At 41.4% G+C, this 26,542-nt stretch overlaps 1 protein-coding gene and 1 pseudogene across 1 annotated transcript in view; one reads left to right on the top strand and one right to left on the bottom strand.

The window, feature by feature from the left end:
• The window catches only part of WWP2 (WW domain containing E3 ubiquitin protein ligase 2), a 142,577-nt gene that overhangs the window by 97,883 nt on the left and 18,152 nt on the right, over window positions 1–26,542 (bottom strand). The window contains exons 3-4 of the mRNA XM_068992789.1: window positions 19,393–19,540; window positions 18,916–19,037 (exon numbers count right to left, since the gene is read on the bottom strand). Of these exons, the coding sequence (XP_068848890.1) occupies window positions 18,916–19,037; window positions 19,393–19,540 (270 nt within the window). The remainder of the gene's footprint in view (window positions 1–18,915; window positions 19,038–19,392; window positions 19,541–26,542) is intronic.
• LOC138097293 (U6 spliceosomal RNA) lies at window positions 24,356–24,417 on the top strand (annotated as a pseudogene).

Here is a 26,542-nt window from a genome sequence, read left to right as displayed (position 1 = left end):
TTCCTGTGTTCATGGAATTCTCCAGGCAAGAACACTGCTGTGGGTTGCCATTTCCTTCTCCTGGGCTAAAGAAAGCAGATCATTAAAACCAATTTGACACTCTTGTTTCTGTTTTTACTCTCTTTAATGTGGCTACTAGAAAACTTTAGGTTACGTTACGTGGCTCACTTCTCATTTCTAACGGACAGTGCTGCTCAGGTGCCCCGTTCCTGCCATTTTTGGGGCCATAATCATGAGTAGTTCTCACTGCCCAGGCCCAGCCAGCGTTCTCTGTGTGACCTGGGTGAACCAAGTTCATTCCTGCCTCAAAGCTTCCTTCAGCCTGGAATGCTTTTCTACTGTTGGCCTGGACAATCACTTCTCATTTTTCTAGAGTTCTGGTGTCGCCTCCCCTGGGAAGCCGTCCTCAACAGCCCCTGTCCCTAGGCTGGGTTAGGTACCCTGTACTTTTCCTCCATTGTATCTGTCACCATGGCAGCAGTCTGCGCTGGTTGCCTGTCCAGTCTGTCCACTCTCCTTTCTATATCCTAAATTCCAAGATGTCTGCCTCAGTTCACTGCTGCATCTCCAGCATCCAAGCTGGTGCTTAAAGGGACTTGCTGTGCGAACGCTGACAAATAAAGAAGACGGACTTCCCTGGTGATCCAGCGGTTAAGACTCCACGTCTCCCAATGCAGAAGGCATGGGTTCAACCCCTGGCTGGGGAACTAGGATCCCTCATTCCACATAGTATGGGCAAAAAATAAATACATAAAAAGAAGAAGGAAACTTCCCTGTCCCACAAAACTCTGATCCCAAACTGACAAATTCCCAAGTCTAAGGAGGGGAAAAAAAAAGAAGAAAGGAGAAAACTATCTGACCACATACTATGGATTAAAATGCAAAAGTTCTCAGTATATCTCAAGAAAAAGAAAAAAGGGGACCGCCTTGGTAGACATTCATGCTTTGAGGGGTGGAATCACTCTTTGTTTAAATATACATTCCCATGAGGCTGACTGCCCTCCAAAGCCGATAAGTTTACAGAACGCTCTGGAGGCGGCCTGAAACCCCAGGCTACACTGGGGCAGCCACGTACAGCGGGAAAGGCTTTCCTGACAGAAAAAGCTTTTCTTCTTTTCTCAAGTGAGGCTCCACAAGGCAGCCTCTCAGCCAGTGACACAGAGAACGGGTCTGTTTTCACATGCGTTGCTGGGGCCTGTGTGTTTACTCTTTGAGACTCCTGGCTAAAAGGACCTTTTCTTTCGACCAGCTCTCCACTGACACCAAAACCACGGATGGGCCCGGCTGTAACTCTGAGAAGCCGGCGGGGGAAAGGGGAGGTCTGGAGGAGGGGGAGGGGGTGGCTTCTGGCTTCTTCGGGAATTCCTTGAGGTTCTGGCTCGGCCGTATCTGTCCTGAGGTGCACGATGATGGAAAGCAACGCACAGGGAGCTTTTCAGAGACTGTTACAGACAGGTTTAAATCCTAGTGCCTGGCAGCTGGTGCCAATCAAGGAAAACAGTAGTCACCGATGTAACTGCGACCAGAAGGAGGCAAAAATGGAACAAAGACTTCTGCATTTGAAGGCTGGGGATGGACTCTGACCAATGTCTCCTGAGAGAGGGCACCCAGCGCCACCCTGGCCCCACCTCTGCTTCAGCCCTGACACAGGCCACAAAACCTAAGCACACAAAGAGATGTTCGTCCTCACTAATCTAATGAAGTGTGCCTATTTTATATATATAATATACTAATACTAAATATTATCAAATTACATGATATTGTATTATATTGTATTAGTATCTTCTTTGCGCTTTAGTCACAGGGCTGGGGGATATACAAGAGTTAAAAAAACCAGACTTCTCTGGTGCTCCAGTGGTTAAGACCCCACACTTCCACTGCAGACGTGGGTTCGTACCCTGGGGAAGCTCTGCAAATCACTAAGTGTGGTCAAAAATAAAATAACCAAACGTTATATCAGGTAATCGCTAAGATTTAAAAAAAAAAAGTCACTAAAAAACAAACAATGACTGCCCTCATGGAGCTAACATACCAGGTATAGAGGACAATAAGTCAGATAAATAAGTAAAATGTATATTATACGGCATGTGCGTGCTCAGATACTCAGTCATGGCCAGCTCTTGTGACCCCATGAACTTTAGCCTGCCAGGATCCTCTGTCCATGGGATTTTTCAGGCAAGAATACTAGAATGGGTTGCCATTTCCTCCTCCAGAATATCTTCCTGACCCAGGGATTGAACCCATGTCTCCTACATTGGCAGGCGGATTCTTTACCACTGAGCCACCTGGGAAGTCCAGGAAAGCAGGTAGCTCAGCTTTTACCATGTTAATTTGAGGACATTGATTAGACAGCTGGAAACACAGGGCTGCCCAAGGAAAGGCAAAGGGTACCAGTCATAGGTGTGCAGACCAAATTTATAGTCATGAGGCCAGATAAGATCGTGAAAGGAAGAGGTACAAATTAACAGGCAGATGTAAAACGAGGTCACTTGGAGTGTCCCAATGTTTTCAGACTGGAGAGAAAGAAACTAGCCAAGGAGACTGGAAAAGAGTTACCGGAGAGAGAGACAGAACACCATCCAGACATGGTGTCCTGAAAACCAAGTGAGAAGAGTAGGTCAGGGAGAAGCGATGGATTCCAACTTAAGAAATGAGAACTGAGCCACACAGAGGCGACCGCAGACTTGGTACAATATTTGCAGCAGGGCAGAGAGAGTAAAAGCCTGCCTGAGAGTTCCTCAAGAAGGAAATGAGAGGAGAAAAGAAAAGAGATGCAAATTAAAATAACAAAGAGAAATCACTTGTTGTAGCCAAACACTGGCAGAGGTTAAAAGACTGGCAATGCCCATCGCCACTGAGGGTAAGGGAAACAAGTACACGTGCGCATACACAGTGGGCAGACCCAGGCCGTGGGTATCATGAAACCTGCAACTCGCCTGCCTTCTGACCCAGCAATGAATGCCTAGGAATTTACTACCCTAAGAAAAATGACAGGAAAACAAAGGTATCTTTACAAGAACTTACTGAAAAGTCATGCTTATAGCAGAAAAGGAGAAACGGCCAACAATAAAAGGTCTGTTAAACTATGATACATTCATAGCAAAAAAATGCTATTGGAGCCATTAAAAGGATCTAGTTTCATTGAAGTAGAAAAACTGGGTGGAAAAAAGCAAGTTACAAGGCAATATGTATAGTCAGTTCCCAGTTTGGGAAAAAAGTTATATATTCACAAACATACATACGTACATGATTGACATACCCAAAAAAGCTGAGTGGATATATAACAAAATATTAACCAGGTTAGCTCTGAATAAAAAAATGTCCATGTACCCTGTCAATTTTGCTGTGAACCTAAAATTGCTCTAAAAAATTATCTTTAAAATGATACTCCAAAGAAGACATACAGATGGCTAACAAACACATGAAAAGATGCTCAACATCACTCATTATCAGAGAAATGCAAATCAAAACCACAGTGAGGTACCATCACACGCTGGTCAAAATGGCTGCTATCAAAAAGTCTACAAACAATAAATGCTGGAGAGAGTGTGGAGAAAAGGGAACCCTCTTACAATGTTGGTGGGAATGTAAACTAGTACAGCCACTATGGAGAACAGTGTGGAGAGTCCTTAAACAACTGGAAATAGAACTGCCATATGACCCAGCAATCCCACTGCTGGGCATACACACCAAGGAAACCAGAATTGAAAGAGACACGTGTGCCCCAATGTTCATCCCAGCCCTGTATATAATAGCCAGGACATGGAAGCAGCCTAGATGTCCATCAGCAGATGAATGGATAAGAAAGCTGTGGTACATATACACAACGAAATATTACTCAGCCATTTGAAAAAGTTTTAATGAGGTGGATGAAACTGCAGCCGATTATACAGAGTGAACTAAGCCAGAAAGAAAAACACCAATACAGTATACTAACACATATATATGGAATTTAGAAAGATGGTAACAATGACCCTATATGTGAGACAGCAAAAGAGACACAGAAGGATAGAACAGTCTTTTGGACTCTGGGAGAAGGCGAGGGTGAGATGATTTGAGAGAATAGCATTCAAACATGTATATTATCGTATGTGAAAACTAGATTGCCAGTCCAGGTTCAATGCATGAGACAGGGTGCTCAGGGCTGGTGCACTGGATGACCCTGAGGGATGGGGTGGGGAGAGAGGTGGGAGGGGGATTCAGGATGGGGAACATATGTACACCCATGGCTAATTCATGTCAATGTGTGGCACAAACCACTACAATATTGTAAAGTAATTAGCCTCCAATTAAAATAAATTTAAAAAAATAAAATAAAATGACACAAACAAACTTACTTACAAAACAGAAAGAAACTCACAGACTTTGAGAATGAACTTATAGTTGCTAGGGGGAAGGATCTGGGGAAGGGACAGTTAAGAGAGTTTGGGATGGACATGTGCACACTACTATATTTAAAATAGATAACCAATAAGAATCTACCGTATAGCACATGGAACTCTGCTCAATATTATGTGGCAGCTTGGATGGGAGGAGAGTTGGGGGAGAATGAATATATGTACGTGTATGGCCGAGTCCCTTCACTGTTCCCCTGAAATTATCACAACACTATTTGTTAACTGGCTATTAAAAAAAAAGTCTAAAAAACACAAGCATCCATTGGAGTTCATAATAACAGAGTATGATTTGAAGCTTTGTAGGGAAAAAATAAAATTTCCAGTGATTTTTACCTTCTCCTTCTTTGGAAGGCTTCCCTTGTGGCTCAGACAGTAAAGAATCTGCCTGCAATGCAGGAGACCCAGGTTTGATCCCTGGCTCGGTCAAGATCCCCTGGAGAAGGAAATGGCAACCCACTCTGGTATTCTTGCCTGGAGTATTCCATGGACAGAGGAGACTTGCAGGCTACAGTCCATGGGGTCACAAAGAGTTGGACACGACTGAGAGACTGACATTTTCACTTTTTTTGGAAGGCTGTAATTAACAGAGGTTGCAGACAAAGACTCAGAGACCAAAAGACCTAGGTTAAATCCCAGCTCTGCCACCACCTCCTATGTGATCTTGGGCAAGCTACATAATACCTGCCTATATCTATTATCATCTGAGGGGATGGCAGTACAAACTACCTGATAGGTATACAGGAGGATTAAATGGCTCCTCCAACCATGGGATTTTCCAGGAAAGAGTTTTATATATATATATTTCTATATATTAATATATATATAATATATAATATTATAAATTTATATATATTATATTATATTATACTATAGCATAGAATCAGAGAAGGCAATGGCACCCCACTCCAGTACTCTTGCCTGGAAAATCCCATGGATGCAGGAGCCTGGTAGGCTGTAGTCCATGGGGTTGCTAAGTCGGACATGACTGAGTGACTTCACTTTCACCTTTCGCTTTCATGCACTGGAGAAGGAAATGGCAACCCACTCCAGTGCTCTTGCCTGGAGAATCCCAGGGACGGGGGAGCCTGGTGGGCTGCCGTCTATGGGGCTGCACAGAGTCGGACACGACTGAAGTGACTTAGCAATAGCAATAGCAATAGCATAGTACAGTATGTTGTATATGTAATCTTAAGAATTCAGAACAATACCTGGTACATACTTAGCACTCACAAAGTTTTTGTCTTTTTTTTTTTTTTTCAATAAGCATGAAAAAAAAGTCCCCCATTTGCACATACAACCAAGTGTGGATCAAAAATATTCAGGGAAGGACTTCCTTGGTGGTCCACTGGCTAAGACTCTGCACTCCCAATGCAAGGGGCCCAGGTCCGATCCCTGGTCAGGGAACTAGATCCCACATGTAGTAACTAAGAGTTCACATGCCACAACGAAGATCGAAGATCCTGCAAGCTGCAACTAAGACCCAGCACACTCAGATTAAATAAATAATTAATTTTTTAATAAATATTCAGGGAAAAGAAATTTCAGAAGGTTTCCAGAAGTTAACCTTGAACTTGCTGTGCTCCAGCAACTGTTTACAAAGCACTTAGGTTGTATTAGAGCTTCCCTGGTGGTTCAGACGGTAAAGCATCTGCCTGCAATGTGGAAGACCTGGGTTCGATCGCTGTGTCGGGAAGATCCCCTGGAGAAGGAAATGGCAACCTACTCCAATACTCTTGCCTAGAAAATTCCATGGATGGAGGAGCCTGGTAGGCTACAGTCCATGAGGTCGCAAAGAGTCAGACACAACTGAACGACTTCATTTTCTCTTTCTTTAGGTTGTATTAGGTGTTATAAGTAATCGAGACAGGATTTAAAGTATATGGGGGTACGTGCACAGGTTATATGCAAATACTATGCTATTTTATAGAAGAGATTTGAGCATCTGCAGACTGTGGTATTGGGCGGAGGGGGTCCCACAGACACCGAGGGACGATTATAATGTTTTCAATTTGGGGAGCAAGGCCGAATTTCTCAGAAGTCTTCTGTGAACATTCCATAAGACTGAAATAACTAGGCCTTAGTGGTTTGCCAGGTTCATAAAAGTAACTCCTTGGCTAGGCCAGGGTTTGGCCATTTCTCCCATCAGGCCTAATCAAGACACTGGAGTTTGTAGCTATGTTCTAAATAACAGCTCCCTACCAGTTTACAGGACTGTCACACCCTTCCTTTCACTTTTGTCTTTTGCCCGCCTGCTCCTCACCTGAAGAAGTTGCGAATAATTTCTCAGATTTAGAACTGTTTTTAACTGAGGAGCAATTTTTAAAAATTTTCTCTCTTCTCTGACTCAGGTTCCAAAGATCAGTGATTTTATTTATCTTTCAGTTGAAAAACTGGAAAAACAGTGTGTTTACTTTAAAACAAATGCAAGCACTGTCTGTCAGGCCTGCCTCCTTGAGATGCCCACCCACCGGAACACTTTATCCTCACAGCAGGGGGAGGGAGGCAGTGCAGCCCGTGTGACTGGCCTGTCTGTTCTCGGAACATAAAGTGCAGTAACGGCCCTCTGCTTAAAAGATTTTTAAATAAATAGGGAGCTGTTTGCTTTTTCTCTCTCTCATTTTTTTTTTTTTAAATCTGGGAGACACACATGGGGAAAGAAAACAGACACATATTGAAAAGGAAGAGCTAAGCAAGGAGCTTTTCGCAGGCACTTCATTTGTCACAGAGGTCTGGGTTCAACAATTCTCAAACCACCTCCTATGTATATAGAACTGAGAAAGTGAGTAAATATATGGATGATGGTGAGAGCCAGGGTTCTCTACGGAAAGGAGGAAAGTTAGAAAGAACCCTGTGAGGTTGAATTACCAATTGCAGCATGAATTCATCATGTAGAATACTGGGTTGGCCAAAAAGTTTATTTGGGTTTTTCCATAAGACGTTACAGTGAAACCTGAAAGAACCTTCTGGCCAATCCAATATACGGGCACAGAAATACGTGTGTGTCTGCATGTGCGTGTGCGTGTGCATGTGTGTACATAAAGTCTTTTAGGAAAACTGAAGGCTCAAAAGCCAAGAACATTTTGAAGAAAAAGAGCAGTGAGACGAATTATGTCCAGGGATTTCCCTGGTGGTCCACTGGTTTAGAATCTGCTTCGGAATGCAAGAGACATGGATTTTGATCCCTGGTGGGGAAACTAAGATCCCACGTGCCACAGAGCAACTAAGCCCATGCGCCACAACTAGAGAGTCCGTGCCCTGCAACAAAAGATCCCACATGATGCAATTAAGACCTGATGCAGCCAAACAAATAAGTAGAAAGAAGAGAGAGGTCCACCCTGAGACTGACACTCCCTCCGGTGAAAAGAGTTTACCACTGTGTAAAACCCAGGAGGGAAAAGTACGACCAGATCCTCAGCCTACACCATACATCAAAGTAAACTCCAGATTGGTTAAAGAGTGAAACATCTTAGAAACTAAATAAAGAAAACCATCACAAGTGTTACATAAGGAAGGTATCTAACTGCACTTCTTCCCACGTGATACCTCAGCAGTTCTCAGACTTGAGCAGACCTCAGAATCCTCTGGAACGTTTGTTAAAACACAGATCACTGGGCCTTGCCTGCAGAGTTTCTGATTCTGTAGGACTGGGATAAAGCCTGAGAATTTACGTTTCTAATATGTTTCCAGGTGCTCTGGAGACCACACTTTGAAACCACTGGGCTAACTGAAGGTCCCAATGCCATTTGTTTGCCTTTCTTCACTGATTTTATTTCTTTATTTTTGGCTGTGTCACATGGCATGTGGGATCTTAGTTTCCCCACCAGGGACAGAACCTGCACCCCCTGCAGTAGAAGCATGTAGTCTCTAACCACTGGACTGCCAGGGAAGTCCTTTACTGATTTTAAATGCCACTTTTATCACACAGTAAATTCTATGTATATTAGATGATGTTTGGAAAAAAAATATGATGGGGACTTATCAAAAGGATACAGGAGCGAGCTTAAAGAGCTACCCACTGCCAAACCAAGGATAACTTGAGCACTGAAATAATAAATTACAACACGTGAATAAAAGAAGAATCCATGAGATAATAATACATATCTACATAATAATCCATGAGACTGATAATACATACCTACATAAAGGAAAAGGAAAAGCTCTTCCTTACAGCAGTATACCAAATACTAAACGTAGAAGGAATGACTAAATTGGAAAAAAAAAAAAAGCTCTGCAACCATCACAGTATTAACTGATTCAGACAAAAATCGTTCACAAATGCAAAAACTAGTAGGTGAAGGCGCCATGCTGATGCTGCTGCTAAGTCGCTTCAGTCGTGTCCGACTCTGTGCGACCCCATAGACGGCAGCCCACCAGGCTCCCCCGTCCCTGGGAGTCTCCAGGCAAGAACACTGGAGTGGGTTGCCATTTCCTTCTCCCCAATGCATCAAAGTGAAAAGTGAAAGTGAAGTCGCTTAGTCGTGTCCGACTCTTAGCGATCCCATGGACTGCAGCCCACCAGGCTCCTCCATCCATGGGATTTTCCAGGCAAGAGCACTGGAGTGGGGTGCCATTGCCTTCTCTGAAGGCCCATGAAGAACCCATATTTACATGGTGTCAAAGTACTATATCTCTCCAGAAATAACTTTTCAGTTATAAAGAGAAAAACAGGGCTTCCCTGGTGGTCCAGTGGTAAAGAATCCACCTGCCAAAGCGAGGGACACAAGTTGCATCCCTGGTCCGGGATGATTTCACATGCTCAGGGCAACTAAGCCCATGCACCACAACTATTGAAACCCACACACTCGAGAGCTTGTGTTTCACAACAAGAGAAGCCACCGCAATGAGAAGCCAGAGTGCCACAACTAGAAAGTAGCCCTCGCTCTCTGCAACTAGAGAAAGCCTGTGCACAGCAACAAAGACCCAACACAGCCAAAAATAAAGTAATTTTTTTAATTTAAATAAATAAAGAGAAAATAGTCATTTTACAGTAGAGAACCTAGCACACCCCACCTTAGCCTGATAGACAAAGTTCACGTCATCAGTAATGAAACAAGCTGAGTGGCGTGCCCTCTGGTCTGACACAATAACAGAATGCAACATTACTTCTAGTGTTCCTGCCAAAAATGTGTACTCTGAGTCCAAACTGAGGGGAATCCACAAAAAGACGGCCTGAACTCTTCAAAAAGGACGCTGCTCTAAAAGACAAAAACAGGCTGACCCCAGATTTAAGGGTAACCAAATCCAGTGCATAATCTTGCATGGGATCCTGGATGGGGTGGGGGACAGGGGAAGAAATCACTTGAAGTTCATCTTTGCAACAATTGGAAAACATGAATTATACAACAATATTGTAAAAATGTCAGATTTCTTGATTTGGTTAATTTCCTCCAGGGGATCTTCCCAACCCAGGGATCAAACCCGAGTCTCCTGCACTGCAGGCAGATTCTTTACCAGCTGAGCCACCAGGGAAGCCCAAGAATACTGGAGTGGGTAGCCTACCCCTTTCTCCAGGGGGTCTTCCCAAGCCAGAAATCAAACCAGGGTCTCCTGCACTGCAGGCAGATTCTTTACCAGCTGAGCAACCAGGGAAGCCCCTCTTAGAAAACACACACTTAGATATTCAGGTATAAAAAAATATAAGGTTTTTAATTTGAAATGATTCAACAAATCACTACACACGTAGATACACATATACAGATGATGTTTAAGGCAAACGCATCAAAATATTAGCACATGGACGAAGAGTCTAGGAAATTCTTTGTCCAAGTCTTATAACACTTCTCTGAATTTGAAATTACTTTAAAATAAAGAAGTTTGGCTGTTTTTTGTTTGTTTGCTTGTTTTTTTAACCTATTTCAAGCCATTTTCCCTCCTTGAAAGTGGGACAATCTGGTAGTGCCAAGTTCTGCAATGTTGATGAGGCCAGGTGACAGAGAGGTGAGCTACAAGAGAAAAGGGGGTCTCAGATTCTACCTGCTACCAAGCTAGAAAGAAATGAAGATCACCCAGTGGGCGGGTACAGATGAAACACATGCCGATGGTCACTGAAGTTGGGCAGGTAGGGATTATGTTTGAAAATACCCCAAACAAAAAGGGTTTTAAAAATCAATATTCAACCTCAAAAGCTGGCTTCCGCACAGAGATGACTAGAACCGTCCTTAAGAGCCAGACCAGGACTTTTGGTCAAGCCCTCTATGCGCGACCACAGCCAGGTCAACGTCCCTGCTGAGTTGGCCAAGGCTGACCATTACGTAACTGCCGGACCTGAGTAAAACCCTCCACTGTAGCATTGCTGGCCAGCAGGGACACAGGAAACATGAGCTGGGTCTCCCAGTCTACCTCCAAGTCCACCCAAGGGAAAACAAGGGAGAGAATGAAAGGATGAATTATGTCCCATGGAGCAGAAAAATACCAGGTGAGGCAAGCACCACCCTCATGCCCTTTCCCAGGAAAAGTGGTTCCAGGAAGACCCAGCCACAGTGAGAGGAGGGTTATCTCACCTACTGGGAGCCACTTCCCTACAAAACCTTAGATGCCACTCTGGAAGCACTTCTGGCCCAGCAGCTCCCAGAGGAGAACAGATGCCAAGACCACACTGCGGAGACGTCCTGTGTTCCTTCAGCATTCACACTTGCAAAGACTGCATTTGTCCAGTCTTTACATTCTCTCTTGGAACAACCTCAGGGCTGCCTCCCATTTAGGCAAGGAGGTCTCGTATCAGCAAACTGGGTCTTTGCCTGTCCATCTTTGGAATGTGAACTTTCTAATCTTTCGGAAGGAAAGTATCAGAGGAGACAGAATAATATTAATAACTACCATTGCTACTACGAATATAGTACACCAACATGTGTCGGGTACTGTTGTTAGCTCACTGAACCTCAAAACAATATTTTACAGACAAGGAAACAGAAGCATGGAGAAGTGAAGTGACCATCTGATGTACAAAGCTGGGGGAATCAGGAGTCAAGCCCAGGGAGTTTGACTCCAGAGTCTACACATTCTTAACCACTTCTCTCTACACAACAGATTTGCAATCACCAGAAGCAGCCTTGCTCTGCACAGAAGGCATTATGAGTATTATCTGTTATCAGCTATGCCATTGCCAGGTTAGGTTTGTTTTTCTAAGAAAAAGCAGCCCAGTGCCCAAATTTTTCCATCAGATTCGGATCTGATGTGCCTCACAACTCAACCCAGCCTCACACTCAAAGTGCTAAGGCTAGTGTCAGCAAGAGCTGCAGGAGCTGTAGCCACTGCCATAAGCAACACAGCTCCTGGGAGCCACAGAAACACCCTCCTGAATCGCTCTGGGCTCAAACAGAAAGTCACAGTAGCAATTACAAAAAAAGGAGCAGAACCGGTAAAACATAGGGGATGGCAAACAGTTCACCAGCAAATAGTCTCCACTAAAGCTAAACATACGCCCACCCAATGAACCAAGTCCACAAGGTAGAGACAGACAGGTAGACAGATTCAACAGAAGTGTGTGCCTGTGTCCTCCAAAACACATGTATAAGAATGTCCACAGCAGCGGACTTCCCCGGTGGTCCAGTGGCTAAGACTCTACACTCCCAATGCAACAGGCTCGGGTTCGGCTCCTGGTCAGAGAACTAGATCCCACATGCCACAGTGAAGATTGAAGAGTCCTCATGCTACAACTAAGACCATGTGCAGCCAAATAAATAAATGAAATGAAAAAAAAAAAAGAATGTTCACAGCAGTATTGCTCATGATGGCTAAAGCCTGGAAGTAACCCAAATGTCTACCAACAGGAGACAAGACAAATAAACTGTAGCATATTCATACAGTAGGATACACTCAAGTAAAGAAAAAAACACCTCTCATTTCACACAAAAGCACAGAAGCATTTCACAGATATAATGAAGAGCCAGGCACAAGAAAACACACTAGCTGATTTCAGTGATACCAAAATTCAAGAACAGGCAAAACGAATCAATAATGATAAAATTCAGAATAGTGGTTATCTCAGGGCAGGGCAAGGAAGAGATATGTGGAGACTCCTGGAATCCTAGGAAGGTTCTCTCTCTTGATCTGAGGGGTCATTACACAGATGTGGACATACGTAAATACTCACTGAGCTGTCTCGCTTAAGATTTGTGTGCTTTTAAAAGAAAAAAACAACTTGAATAACAAGGGGGAAAGAAAATCAAAAGCACGAGTACAGCAAGAATGTTTTCATTATTAAATAACACAGGACAAAAGTAAAGTCACTAAGCTTTCAACTCAAATAGCTATAAACGATGGACTGAATAAATAAGGCAAATCTAGAGCAAAGGGTAGAAAAAGCTAACATTAAAAATGGAAATTAACATTAGAAAATACAATATAATTGATAAGTCCAAATACATTAGCTGTCCTGTGAAAAAATAAATCAAAAGCCAAAAATTAAAACAAAAATGTTTATGCCAGGCAAGAGAAAAAAATTGGGAAAAAATACACAAATATCATAGCTCAGTTGGTAAAGAATCCGCCTGCAATGCAGGAGACCCTGGTTCAATTCCTGGGTCAGGAAGACCCCCTGGAGAAGGGATAGGCTACCCACTCCAGTATTCTTGGGCTTCCTTTGTGACTCAGATGGTAAAGAATCAACCTGCAATGCGGGAGACCTGGGTTCGATCCCTGGGTTGGGAAGATCCCTTGGAGAACCAGTCCAGTATTCTGGCCTGGAGAATTCCATGGACTGTATAGTCCACATAGAGTCACAAAGAGTAAGATACAACTGAGCGACTTTCACTTTCACACAAATATCTACATTTTTAAGTGAGAAAAATTGGAAACATTTTTAAAAATGAGAATGCTATCTAAAATCTTTATATTAATAATCTGAATATCTCATGAAATGGTTTTCTCAGAAAATATGAATTAACAAAATTGACACGAGATAAATCAGAAAAGCTGAACAAACCAATCATTATGGGGGGAAAAGACTGAAAAAGTCATCAAAGAATTATTTCAGAGAAAGCTGCCAGACCTAGTTGGTTTTATGGGTAAGCTCTTTCCTGCACTCATGGAACAGATAATTCCCATGTTATAGAGTCTATTCCCAAAGTTGGAAAGCACTTCAATTTACTTTATAAAATTAGCCTAGCCTCAATTCCAAAGCTGACAAAAATAGTACAAAACTACAAACAAATGTCACTCATGAATATAGATGGAAAACTCCCAAATAAAATATGAACAAGCAATTCTAAGAAAATTTTCAAGGAATAATCTACCAGAAGCAATTAGGTATATTCTAGAAATTCTAAGGTTGTTACTACATGGAAATTAATATAATACATCAAAAGGAGAAAAATCATGTAATTATCCTAATGGCCGCTTAAAAACTATTTGCTAAAAATTCAAACCCCATCTAGATATTTTTTAAAAGACAATGATTAATAAACCATGAAGACAGGTTACCACCTAATCCTCAACCTCATACCTGAAGAAGTCACTATAAGCTTGGTTATTAAACAGGAAAGGATACCTATTCCATCGCCACTAAAACAGGAAGTTGTATGCAAAGCAACTGATAAGAAAAAGAAGTATAATTAACTCCTAAGAGGAGTAAAATTATTGATCTTAGAAACCATATAAACATCTACCAAAGGACCTCCCTCATGGCCCAGTGGTTAAGACTTTGCCTTCCCATGCAGTGGGTGTGGGTTGATCCCTGGTCAGGGAGCTAAGATATCCTGTGCTTCATGGCCCAAAAAACCAAAACACAGAAAAACAGAAGCAATATCGTAACAAACTCAATAAAGACTTTAAAAATGGCCCACATTAAAAAAAAAAAAAAAAAGTCTACCAAAGGAAAATTGAAAATCTATACCGAGAAGTCAGCAACTGACACTAATAGTCATATACCAATAACAAACATTAAGTCAAAAAACATAATAGGAAATTATCCCACTGAAAATAATATCAAAGCTTCTTCAAAAATTAAAAGCATATATCTGAAGATAACTTCAAAATGACCTGAGTGAATTTAAAGACATTCCATGTTCCTGTGTAGGACGAATTAGTATGAAAATTCTCCATAAAGGAAACTTTACACATGATAGGATTCCAATAAAATCTCAAGGGATTTGGGGTAGGAGAATAGAAAGAGGGGAGAACCCAATAAAATGAAGTTCATGTGACAGTATTATCCATGCAAAGAAAAAAACAGGAAGATTTTGAAAAGAAGAGAAACTTGAACTGTCAGTTATAATAGCTAAGACAAAGTGATTTTAAAAGGCCAATTAAAAAAACAAATAAGGACTTCCCTGGTGGTCCAGGGGCTAAGACTCCAAGCTGCCGATGCAGGGTTTGATCTCTGGTCAGGGAACTAGATCCCACACGCCACAACTAAAAGATTCCAGGCACTGCCACTAAGATCAGAGCAAATACATAAACAGAGATTTTAGAAACTAAACAACAAATGAAATATAAAGTCCCCATACAGGCCCAGATATACATATGTTTTTAATATATGCTTAAGGTAGCAACTCAAGTCACTGGGGATATAGATTCAATAAGCAGTGCTAAAGTAATCAGTTAAATATTTGGAAAAATTAAATTAGATCCTTATCAAGAGGGAGGGGGTATATGTACATAAGTGGCTGATTCATGTTGTTGTACAGCAGAAACTAACACACATTGTAAAGCAATTACATTCCAGTTTTTTAAAAAATAGAATAAAAAATAAATGATATCCCTACTCACAGTGAACACAAAAATAAATTCATTTGGATGGAGAATTAAGTTAAAAAAAACAAAATCACAGTAAACTAGAGGAAAATGATCATTTACCTGTTCTCAGAATGAGGGAAAGCCTTTCAAATCATAAAAGAAAAGGCTGAAAACCTAAAAGATGAAAGATTTGACTACAAAATTTAAAACACCGGTATGGAAAAAAATTTTTTAAATGATTGCAAAATTAAAATGCAAATGAAAAACTGGGAAAACAAAAATTATAAGACAAAGAATAACAACCTTAATATATAAAGAGCTCTTTCAAAATCAAGAGAGAAAAATGCAGTATAAATAAATTTAAAATGCAGTATAAATAATATAAATACAGTATAAGTAAATTTCAGTTCAAAACTGAGCAAAGGACATTAATAAGGCAACAAACACACTTTTAAAAAACATTCTGTCTCCTGGAGTAAATCACAGCCTTAAAAAAAGTGGAGTGGAGGAGAGGGACTTCGAAAACATAACAGCCAAAAGGAGGGAGGGGACCTTGCCCAAACCCAGGTTCAGGGAAACCAACTGTAAAACAATACCTTGAGATAAATGGTGAAATCAAATATGAACTGGGTATTAGTTGAAAATGAGGAATTCATGTAAATATTGCCAGATGTGACAATGGTACTTTTGTAAAAAGAAAAAAAGTAACTATGTTTAAAATAAAAAAGTCCCTTTTTAATGAGATGCATGCTGAAGAGTCTAGGATAAAAGCTTGAAACATTTGTAATTTACTTTAAAATACTGAAGCCAAGGCTAATTTGGTGGTCCAGTGTTTAAGATTCCACCTTGTAAGGGAGGGGACAGCGGTTCAATCCCTGGTCCAGGAAGATCCCACGTGCCAAGGAGCAACTAAATCCATGTTCCACAGCTACCCAAGCCACTGCCATGGGAAGCCCACATGCTGCAGCTAGATAGGAGCCACCGCTCATGGCAGCTAGAGCCCCCCGCAGCCACAAAGACCAGGCATAGCCAAAAACGAAATACATAGGAAATGAAGTAATAATAATAAAATAAACAAATAATAAAATACTGCAGCCAAAAATAAACAGATGAAGCAAATCTGGCATAATGTTAATTACCAAATACACACACATATTTTTTCTTCTTACAAACAAATCTAATAAATGCCAAAGTACAATAGAAACCAGCCACATCGGCAAAAACTGATGGCAGGATAAATGGGGAGAACTTCTCTGGAGAGTAATCCTGCAATATGTGTTCAAAGCCTTGAAAAATGTTTAAACCCAGCAAGTCACTGTTCAGTAATTTAACACAAATTTTCAACAACTGGTACAAAAATCTGTAAACTTGTAAGAGCACCATCACAGCATTATCTGTGACTGTGAAAATTATCTGTGACCACTGAAAATTACTCACGTGTTTAACCCTAAATTTTCACACAGTCATCTGACAGACGACTACCAGACAGACATCAAAAATTGACTTCTGAAGAACAATTAAAGTTATGTTGATGTATCTTATGGAACTGCAGTGACAGAAAACAGTATGGTAGTTCCTCAAAAAATTAAGAGATTTACCACATGATCCTGCTATTCTACTTCTGAATATATTTCCAAAAGAACTGAAAGCATAGACTTGAAGAGATATTTGCACACCCATGTTCACAACAGCATTGTTCACTACAGGAAAGAAAGTAGCAATTCAAGTGTCCTTTAATGGATGGATGGATCAACAAAGTGTGGTGTATCCATACAATGGAATATTATTCAACATTAAAAAGGTGATTCCCGGGAAATACCTGGTGGTCCAGTGGTTAGGACTCTGTGCTTTCCCTGCTGAGGGCACAGGTTCAGTCCCTGGTTGGGGAGCTAAGACCCTGCAAGCCACACAGCTTGACCAAGATAAAATAAAATACATTTTTAAAAAAGAGAAAAAAGGTGATTCTGATACATGCCACGTGAATGAGCCTTAAGGACATTATACTGAGTGAAAGAAGAAAGACACAGAAGCGCATGATTCCACTTATAGGCAATATCTGGAATCAAAGAGACAGCAGAATGGTGAGGTTGAGGGAAGCAAGGAAGTTGCTGTTTAATGGGGACAGAGTTCAAGTCTGGCAAGATGAAAAAGCTCTGGAGATGGATGGAGGTGATAGCTACAGAATCATGTGAACGAAATTAATAACACTCAACTATACATTTTTAAATGGTTAAGAAGATGAGTTTTATGTTATGTGCTTTTTATCACAATTAAAATAAAAATATATTAACACATTCTAATTTTTCTTTTTTTTTATAGCTATGCTGCTCAGCATGAAGATCTTAGTTCCCTGGCCAGGGATTGAACCCATGCCTCCTACTTAAGACTTTCCTACAATGGAAGCAGAGTCTTAAGCACTGAACCATCAAGGAAGTCTCTATATTAATAAATTTTGAAGAAAAAGAAGGCATATTGCAAAATAATATGATCATGTATGATCTCAATTTTGTTTCACTGACATCTTAAATATTAAGACACTGCATACAGGAAAAAAAAAACACTTCACAATGGTATATATCAAAAAGTTAATAGTAATTATCACCAGGTACTGTGCTTCCAGAGAATTTATTTTCTTTGTGTGTCTGTGCTTTGGTGTAAGTCCCAATTTTTCTACAATTACCTTTGCCATTGAAAGCAAAAGTACACCAACTGGACACGAGGAAAAGGAGAGAAAAGCACACGCATGTCGGTTGATGATCCTAACAAGAGAATGCCCAGAAGTATATTTCCAAATGACACAGAAAACATAATTACCCTTGAGAATCAAACTATAAAAGGTAGACTAGCATGTGGGAAAATAAAGACCAATTCAGAAGACAGAGCAGGGGGTAGTTCCCTGTAGAATTAGAACAGAGGCAGGCCCTGATTTCAGACGATTCCCGGGTCCACAGTGGATGGACATCACTGCATGCCCAGCAGAAAGGAAGAGACTGGGGGAGCCTCGCACAGCACTCACCAGGCCCATCAGAAAGGCCAGGCTCAAAAAGGCGAGACCCTTGAATCAGTGCTTCCCAGCCCCACGTCTCTCTCAAGCTACATCCACGTTCAGAAAATATTTGCTAGACAGCAGACATCAAGAGAAGAAGGAGGCTTTCTTTCTGTGGCATTCCCTCACCACATCTGGTGCTGCTCTGAATAGAGGCTTTATGAGGGAGGGTCCAGATGCCACAACCACAAGCTACTCCACTGACCACAAACAGCAATAAACAGATGTTAGGATTTAGATCTCTGTGTAGCAGAGACACGTTGAATAATCATGATGGAGCTTCCATCACATTCCAATATACAGGAAATGTTTATCAAGTGCCTGCACAGGGCACCGTTTGTAACACCATCCCATGCAGACACGCACGCACACGTGCACACACACACATGCGCAGAGCTCCTTTGTTCTGTTTGAGGGATCAGACTGGGAAAATAATGATTTAGGCTGGAAGCATTCAACAGTCTGATTCTACACATCACACATCAGGAAAAGAGGGGCAGGGACAGAAGGAGAGTACACATATCCCTGAGGAAAGATCAAGAGGGAAATGTCACTGCATCCCAACACGAAGGGCCCTGGACCAAGAGGGCTGAGTCCCACAGTAGAGGCAGAGGGCAGCCCTCAGCTTTCTTAGAACTCCAGGGATCCCACGCACAGGGAGCAGAGTCACTGCGGCCCCTGGCCCGGGAGGAAACGGGTCAACCAGATTTATCCGCCACATGAGAGAGATCCCCGCCTTCATATCCCTTCCCCACACCCACAGATGAATCACGTCAGCCACCCCTGCACCATACATACTTTTGCCCCCATTGTTCTTCAGGACATTGGAGAGGTTGATGGAGGCGGTGCCTAGCAGTTCATTTCTCAAGGTGTGGCAGCTCCAGACCTTCAGGTCTAAATGACTCTGGGCTGTGACATTCCTGGAAAACAAATACTTGATTCATCACAACCAAGCAGACCAGTCATTCCTGTAATTTAGAAGAAGGCAGAGAAATTATACTGCTGTCTTCTTGGAGACCAGAGGGGAGACCCCAAAGAGGAAGACAGTCACAGATACCCTTCCCCACCCCACCCCCACCCGAGCTGACCCTGGAACCATCTAGCAAACAATGAATGCTCTGTGAGCTCCATGGTGTAAAAACACCTGAAGAGAAGGCGCCTCAGGTAGCCAAGGCAGGGGCCTAGAGGCTGATACACCACATCTGGATCTCCCACCACCCACTTCTCGACCTCCCCCAGGGGAGCTGCCTTCGGAGAGAAGGGGTTTTCTCTTACAAAATGATGATCTCGTTCCAGAGAAGCTCAGAGCTCCCAATTCGCTTTCCAGTCTTCTTGGTCTCGCTGGGGAGTCCATCCACAGCCACTTCCACAAACGAGTTAATTCGAGGTTGACGACTATGCACCTTGGGCTTTGCTGACACCACTGGCCGGGAAAGACAGAAAAAATCAAGGATGAGTCAGAGGGCTCCCAGCTGCCCCCCTGTGGCACAAGTTCTACCTCTTTTTTGTTGTTTCCTTTAAAAAAGGAAATTTTGCTTTTTCCTCATTCTAAAAAGACTTCTTTAAAATGTGAGGATATAAAAATATATATATAGCACAAGAAAAGAAGATAAGAAAAAAAATCACTCCTAACCTGAAAACACTGGGATGATTATCATTAAGTCATACCAGACTTTTTCTGCTATCTGGTGAATACAGACTTTTTCTAGACTTTCGTCTCTTACGTCCCTAATTCCTTAAAAACTCCTCTCCCCAAAAAATTCATTTCAAAAGTTATAACCTAAGCCCGTTTATAAGGATATGCCATAATTTAGTAAACTATTCTTCCATAGTTGAATAAATTGCCTCCAACTTTTGGCTCAGGAAAAATGACTACAAATGTATAAAGTATCTGCATGTATGTCTGAGTATTCTTCCAAAGGATACGAACATTTTCTAAAGCTCCTAAAACCGCTCAATTCCTTTCTAAACCCATATAGATACCCATCAGCACTATAGGAACATATCCATTCCACCACTGCATAGCACTGAGTACTATGGTTTTTTTCACTCTTGGCAAATCATGTAGGTGAAGCAAAAAATAAAATAAAAAAGAAATAGCATAAAGATAACAGCTAAGAGTTAATGAGCACTTATCACAGATACTATGCTGTGCACACATTATCTCACTGAATCCTTACAGTGAGGCAGGAAACAACATCATCACTGCATTTCACCCATGAGGAAACAGGCTTGGGGAAGCTGGGTCACTGCCCCAGGCTACACATCCAGAAGCTTCGAGCCAGGATGTGCCTCTGGCTGCCTGACTCCACACCATGCCGAACGGACTTTGCTTATTTGTTCTTATTTGTTTCTTCAGTCACTAACCGGATTGAATATTTTTCCCATGTACTTGTTAACCATCTGCATTTCCTCTTTTGTTCGTTTCCTTTGTGTGGCAGCATTTCTGATGCTCACATGGTACCTACCAGCTAGCCAGGGACTCAGTACCACCTAAGCAAGCATATGTCCAGGGCTGGATGCTAGACAAGCTCTTCTTATACTATGTATCAGCCACAGTGGCAACTCCAGGTCACTAGGACAAAACCCATCTACATGGCTTCTATCCTATGCCCCAAATCAGAAGATATAACTGACAATCCTCACCGGTGATGACAAGACTGCCTGAGCCTGAGCTCCCACCAAAAGTTAGCATACTTCTCCCTCCCAGATCCTTCTGAGGGGTGACAATCCTATAAGGGTCCACAACCTGGGACAGGGCAAAGCCACCTTTGATTCTCTTCTAGCAATCCTTTTCTTCTCCAGGCCCCCAAAAACAGGAGAGAGAAATCAAGGAACAACAGCAACAAAGCTGTGGCGAAGTTTCAGAAGCAACAATGGATGGCCCTAGGAAAAAAGGTTGTAGTACTGGGAAATGTGGCCCAGAGCGGGAAAATGAGGCTACGACACACAAAGATCGAGGTTAACTGAGGCCACCTAGTGGTACAAGGGCAGCTCTGCGTGTAGACTCTTAAATCTAAAAAGAAAATAAGGACTACTTGCATTTTGAGCCCTGCCATTTTGAGCAAGACAGTTTCTTTGAAATCAACAAGCTCAAGCCTTTTATTTAACAGTTGGGCCAACTAAGATCCAGAGAGGTAAGACAATGTACCCAAAATCAGAGAGCTAGTCAGAGCAGTGCTCAGCCTTGAACCAAGTCTCCCAGCTCCCAGGCCAGTTCTGTGAACTCTGCCATCATGTTTCCTTTTGGCCCTTGTTTTTTGTTTGTTTAAATATTTATTTATTTGACTGCACCAGGTCTTAGTTGCAGCATGTGGGATCTAGTTCCCTGATCAGAGATGGAACCCAGGCTCCCAGCACTGGGAACACGGAGTCTAGCCACCGGACCACCAGAGAAGTTCTGGTTCTTGTTTTTTAGTATTTACTTAAAATATATATATATATAAATATCAATCACCTCAGAGATACAGATGACACCACCCTTATGGCAGAAAGTGAAGAGGAGCTTAAAAGCCTCTTGATGAAAGTGAAAGAGGAGAGCGAAAAAGTTGGCTTAAAGCTCAACATTCAGAAAACGAAGATCATGGCATCCGGTCCCATCACTTCATGGCAAATAGATGGGGAAACAGTGGAAACAGTGACAGACTTTATTTTGGGGGCTCCAAAATCACCGCAGATGGTGATTGCAGCCATGAAATTAAAAGACGCTTACTCCTTGGAAAGAAAGTTATGACCAACCTAGATAGCATATTCAAAAGCAGAGACATTACTTTGCCAACAAAGGTCCGTCTAGTCAAGGCTATGGTTTTTCCTGTGGTCATGTATGGATGTGAGAATTGGACTGTGAAGAAAGCTGAGCGCTGAAGAATTGATGCTTTTGAACTGTGGTGCTGGAGAAGACATCTTGAGAGTTCCTTGGGCTGCAAGATCAAACCAGTCTACCCTAAAGGAAATCAGTCCTGGATGTTCATTGGAAGGAATGATGCTAAAGCTGAAACTCCAGTACTTTGGCCACCTCATGCGAAGAGTTGACTCATTGGAAAAGACCCTGATGCTGGGAGGGATTGGGGGCAGGAGGAGAAGGGGACGACGGAGGATGAGATGGCTGGATGCATCATTGACCCGATGGATTTGAGTTTGAGTGAACTCCAGGAGTTGGTGATGGACAGGGTGGCCTGGCATGCTGCAATTCATGGGGTCACAAAGAATCGGACATGACTGAGCAACTGAACTGAACTGATATATATACAATGTGTGTGTATATACATATATATATAATTTCAGATGTTTAGAAAAGTTGTGAGACTAATACAAAGAATTCTTACAAACCCTTCACCCAGAATCACCAAACATTAACTTTTTACTGTATCTGCTTTATCATTCTCTTTATCTCCCTTGATTTTTCTCATACACATACTCATTTTTAACTATTTAAGAGTGAGTTATGGACACTATGCCCCTTTAGTCCTAAATATGTCAGGCTGTCTTTTCTAATAACTGAGACATTTTCTAACACAACCATAGTACAGTTATCAACATTAGGAAATTCAACATTCTTTAATACTATTATCTAAGGTACAGACCTTATTCAAATTTTGCCAATTATCTTATCAATGTCCATTACAGCAAAAGAGAAAAGGAAAGATTTTTTTCTAGTCCTGGATGCAAGCTAAGATCACACAGTGTTGTTAGTGTTTTTACCATGAAGTTTCCAATTTACAGAAGAATTGAAGAAAAATAATAGCGTATTCTTCACCAATTGTTATCATTTTGCTACATTCACTCCAGCCTCCCTGCCCCCCACTGTAACTATCACCAGTGTCACCCAGAGAACCTCTACAATAATGAAAATATCTGTTCCATCACTGTTCAATACACTGCTGCAATATACACATGGCTACAAGGCACTTGAACCATGCTAGTGAGACTGAGGATTTGAGCTTTAAATTTTATTTAATTTTAATGTAAATAGTTTTTTGTGGCTACACTTTCTAACCTACTGGATAGCACACGGTACAGATGTAAGACATCTATGTCTGTATGTGTACGCATATACATCTATATCCACACATTTTAACTTTTGGTAAACTGTTTGAAAGTAAGTTGGAGACCTCATGACAGATCAGCCCAAACTACTTTCAGAAAGCAACTGCTAACAATAAGGACATTCTCCCATCCCACCTCTACCCCACTGTCATCATACCTAAAAAAAAAATGTACAGTCACTCCCTCCTTCATTTCATAACCATTCCATATTCAAATCTCCCCAATTATCCTAAATATATCTTTAAAGCTGTTTTCCCCCCAACCCAGGATCCAATCAAGATGAATAAATTATTTTTGGTTGCTGTCTCCTTAATCTTTTAACACCTAGAATGCACTCCCTTCTTCTTCCATAACAATGATTTTTAAAGACTTCCACCAGATATCTCATAGGAAACAATGAATTCTGCATTTTCTGATTGTTCCCTCGTGGTTAGATGCACATTGAACATTTTTGTCAAGAATACTAACCACCCAGGTTAGGGTTTAGACTTACTGTATACACCAGGCAACCCCTTATTGGGGATGCTAATTTTGATCCTGTGGTTAATGTGGGCCCAGTTTGTCAGGTCACTTCACTGTAAAGATACATTTCCTTTCAATAATTTATAATTAATTTTGAATGCTTAAAATAGTATTTTGAATGTTTCTTGTTCTTAAAAGATAACTCAAAATAAAGGTCTCACATTCATCTAGAGTTTATTTATTTACTATCTGAGGAAACATAAAATGTCAGTTTCTTATACATGGAGTCAAATATTCACATAGCATTTAAATTTTAAAGTCAACAAATAAGGCAAAAATCACATATTTCCAAAATGACATCCCTGAAGAGCTCTTAGGAAGGCAACAGAAGACAGGGTGGCATATTATCCTTCAGTAGATTCCAAACAGCCAGATTTTTGCTTCGCTGTGCTGTTTTTGGTGTTCCTTCAGCTAAATATCAGATAAAATAGTTGGCTTACATTTGAGGGCCTTGGTGTCTTTAAAAATTATATCTTAAAACTCTAGGACTAGGGGAAGGGTAAACTGGGAGATTGGGATTGACACATATACATACTACTATATATAAAAGATAACTAATAAGGACCTACCTATAGCACAGGGAATACTACTCAGTACACTCTGTAATGACCTATATAGGAAAAGAATCTTTAAAAAGAATGGATAGTGCTCACTTTAGCAGCCAATATACTAAGATTAGCGTGGCCCCTGCACAAGGTTGACACACAAATTCGTGAAGCATTCCATATTTTTTAAATCAAAGATGATACAAATAGATGGAGAAATATACTATGTTCGTGGATTGGAAGAATCAGTATAGTGAAAATGAATATATTACCCAAAGCAATCTACAGATTGAATACAATCCCTATGAAGCTGCTGCTGCTGCTAAGTCGCTTCAGTCATTTCTGACTCTGTGGGACCCCACAGACAGCAGCCCACCAGGCTCCACCATCCCTGGGATTCTCCAGGCAAGAACACTGGAGTGGGTTTGCCCTTTCCTTCTCCAACGCATGAAAGTGAAAAGTGAAAGTGAAGTCACTCAGTCGTGTCAGACTCATAGCGACCCCATGGAATGCAGCCCACCAGGCTCCTCCATTCATGGGATTTTCCAGGCAAGAGTACTGGAGTGGGGTGCCACTGTCTTCTCCACCCTATCAAGCTACCAACAGTATTTTTCACAGAACTAGAATAAATAATTTCACAATTTGTACGGAAATACAAAAACCTCGAATAGCCAAAGCAATCTTGAGAAAGAAGAATGGAACTGGAGGAATCAACCTGCCTGACTTCAGACTATACTACAAAGCTACAGTCATCAAGACAATATGGTACTACCACAACACAGACATATAGATCAATGGAACAAAATAAAAAGCCCAGAGATAAATCCATGTACCTATGGACGCCATATCTTTGACAAAGGAGGCAAAAAAATACAATGGCAAAAAGACAATTCCTTTAACAAGAGATGCTGGGAAAACTGGTCAACCACCTGTAAAAGAATGAAACTAGAACACTTTCTAACCCCATACACAAAAATAAACTCAAAATAGATTAAAGATCTAAATGTAAGATCAGAAACTATAAAACTCTTGGAGGAAAACATAGGCAGAACACTCTCTGACATCAATGACAGCAAGATCCTCTATAACTCACCTTCCAGAGTAATGGAAATAAAAAGAAAAACAAACAAATGGGACCTAATTAAACTTAAAAGCTTTTGCACAACAAAGGAAACTATAAGCGAGGTGAAAAGGCAGCCTTCAGAATGGGAGAAAACAATAGCAAATGAAACAACTGACTAAGAATTAATCTCCAAAATATACAAGCAGCTCATGCAACTCAATATCAGAAAAATAAATGACCCAATCAAAAAGTGGGCCAAAGAACTAAACAGACATTTCTCCAAAGGAGACATACAGATGGCTAAGAAACACATGAAAAGATGCTCAACATCACTCATTATCAGAGAAATGCAAATCAAAATCACAATGAGGCACCATTTCATGCTGGTCAGAATGGGCGCCATCAAAAAGTCTACAAATAAATACTGGAGAGGGTATGGAGAAAAGGGAATCCTCTTACACTGCTAATGGGAATGCAAACTAGTACAGCCACTATAGAGTACAGTGTAGAGATTCCTTAAAAAATTCGAAATAGAACTGTCAAACGACCCAGCAAGCCCACTGCTGGGCATACACACCAAGGAAACCAGAACTGAAAGAGACACATGTACCCCCAGTGTTCACTGCAGCACTGTTTACAATAACTAGTACATGGAAGCAACCTAGATGTCCATCGGCAGACGAATGGATAAGGAAGCTGTGGTACATATACACAATGGAATATTACTCAGCTATAAAAAAAAGAATGCATTTGAGTCAGTTCCAATGAGGTAGATGAAACTGGAGCCTATCATACAAAGTGAAATAAGTCAGAAACAGAAACACCAAACAGCATATTAACACATATATATGGAATTTAGAAAGACAGTAACAACGACCCTATATGCAACACAGCAAAAGAGACACAGATGTAAAGAGCAGACTTTTGAACTCTGGGAGAAGGCGAGGGTGGGATGATTTGAGAGAACAGCATTGAAACACGTACATTACCCTATGTAACATAGGTGATCAGTGTGAGTTCGATGCATGAAGCAGGGCACTCAAAGCCAGTGCTCTGGGACAACCCAGAGGGATGGGGGGGAGGGAGATGGGAGCGGGGTTCAGGATGGGGGACACATGAACACTCAGGGCTGATTCAGGTCGATGTACGACAAAAACCACCACAATATTGTAAAGTAATCAGTCTCCAATTAAAATAAAGAAATTAATCTAAAAGAAAAACAAAGAGTGGCTATATGTTTATGTATAGC

The sequence above is a fragment of the Capricornis sumatraensis genome, chromosome 20 (genome assembly GCF_032405125.1).
Source record: "Capricornis sumatraensis isolate serow.1 chromosome 20, serow.2, whole genome shotgun sequence".
NCBI lineage: Eukaryota > Metazoa > Chordata > Mammalia > Artiodactyla > Bovidae > Capricornis > Capricornis sumatraensis.
The sequence above is the reverse complement of the archived record's forward strand: the minus strand, read 5'-3'. Positions and strand labels throughout refer to the sequence as shown.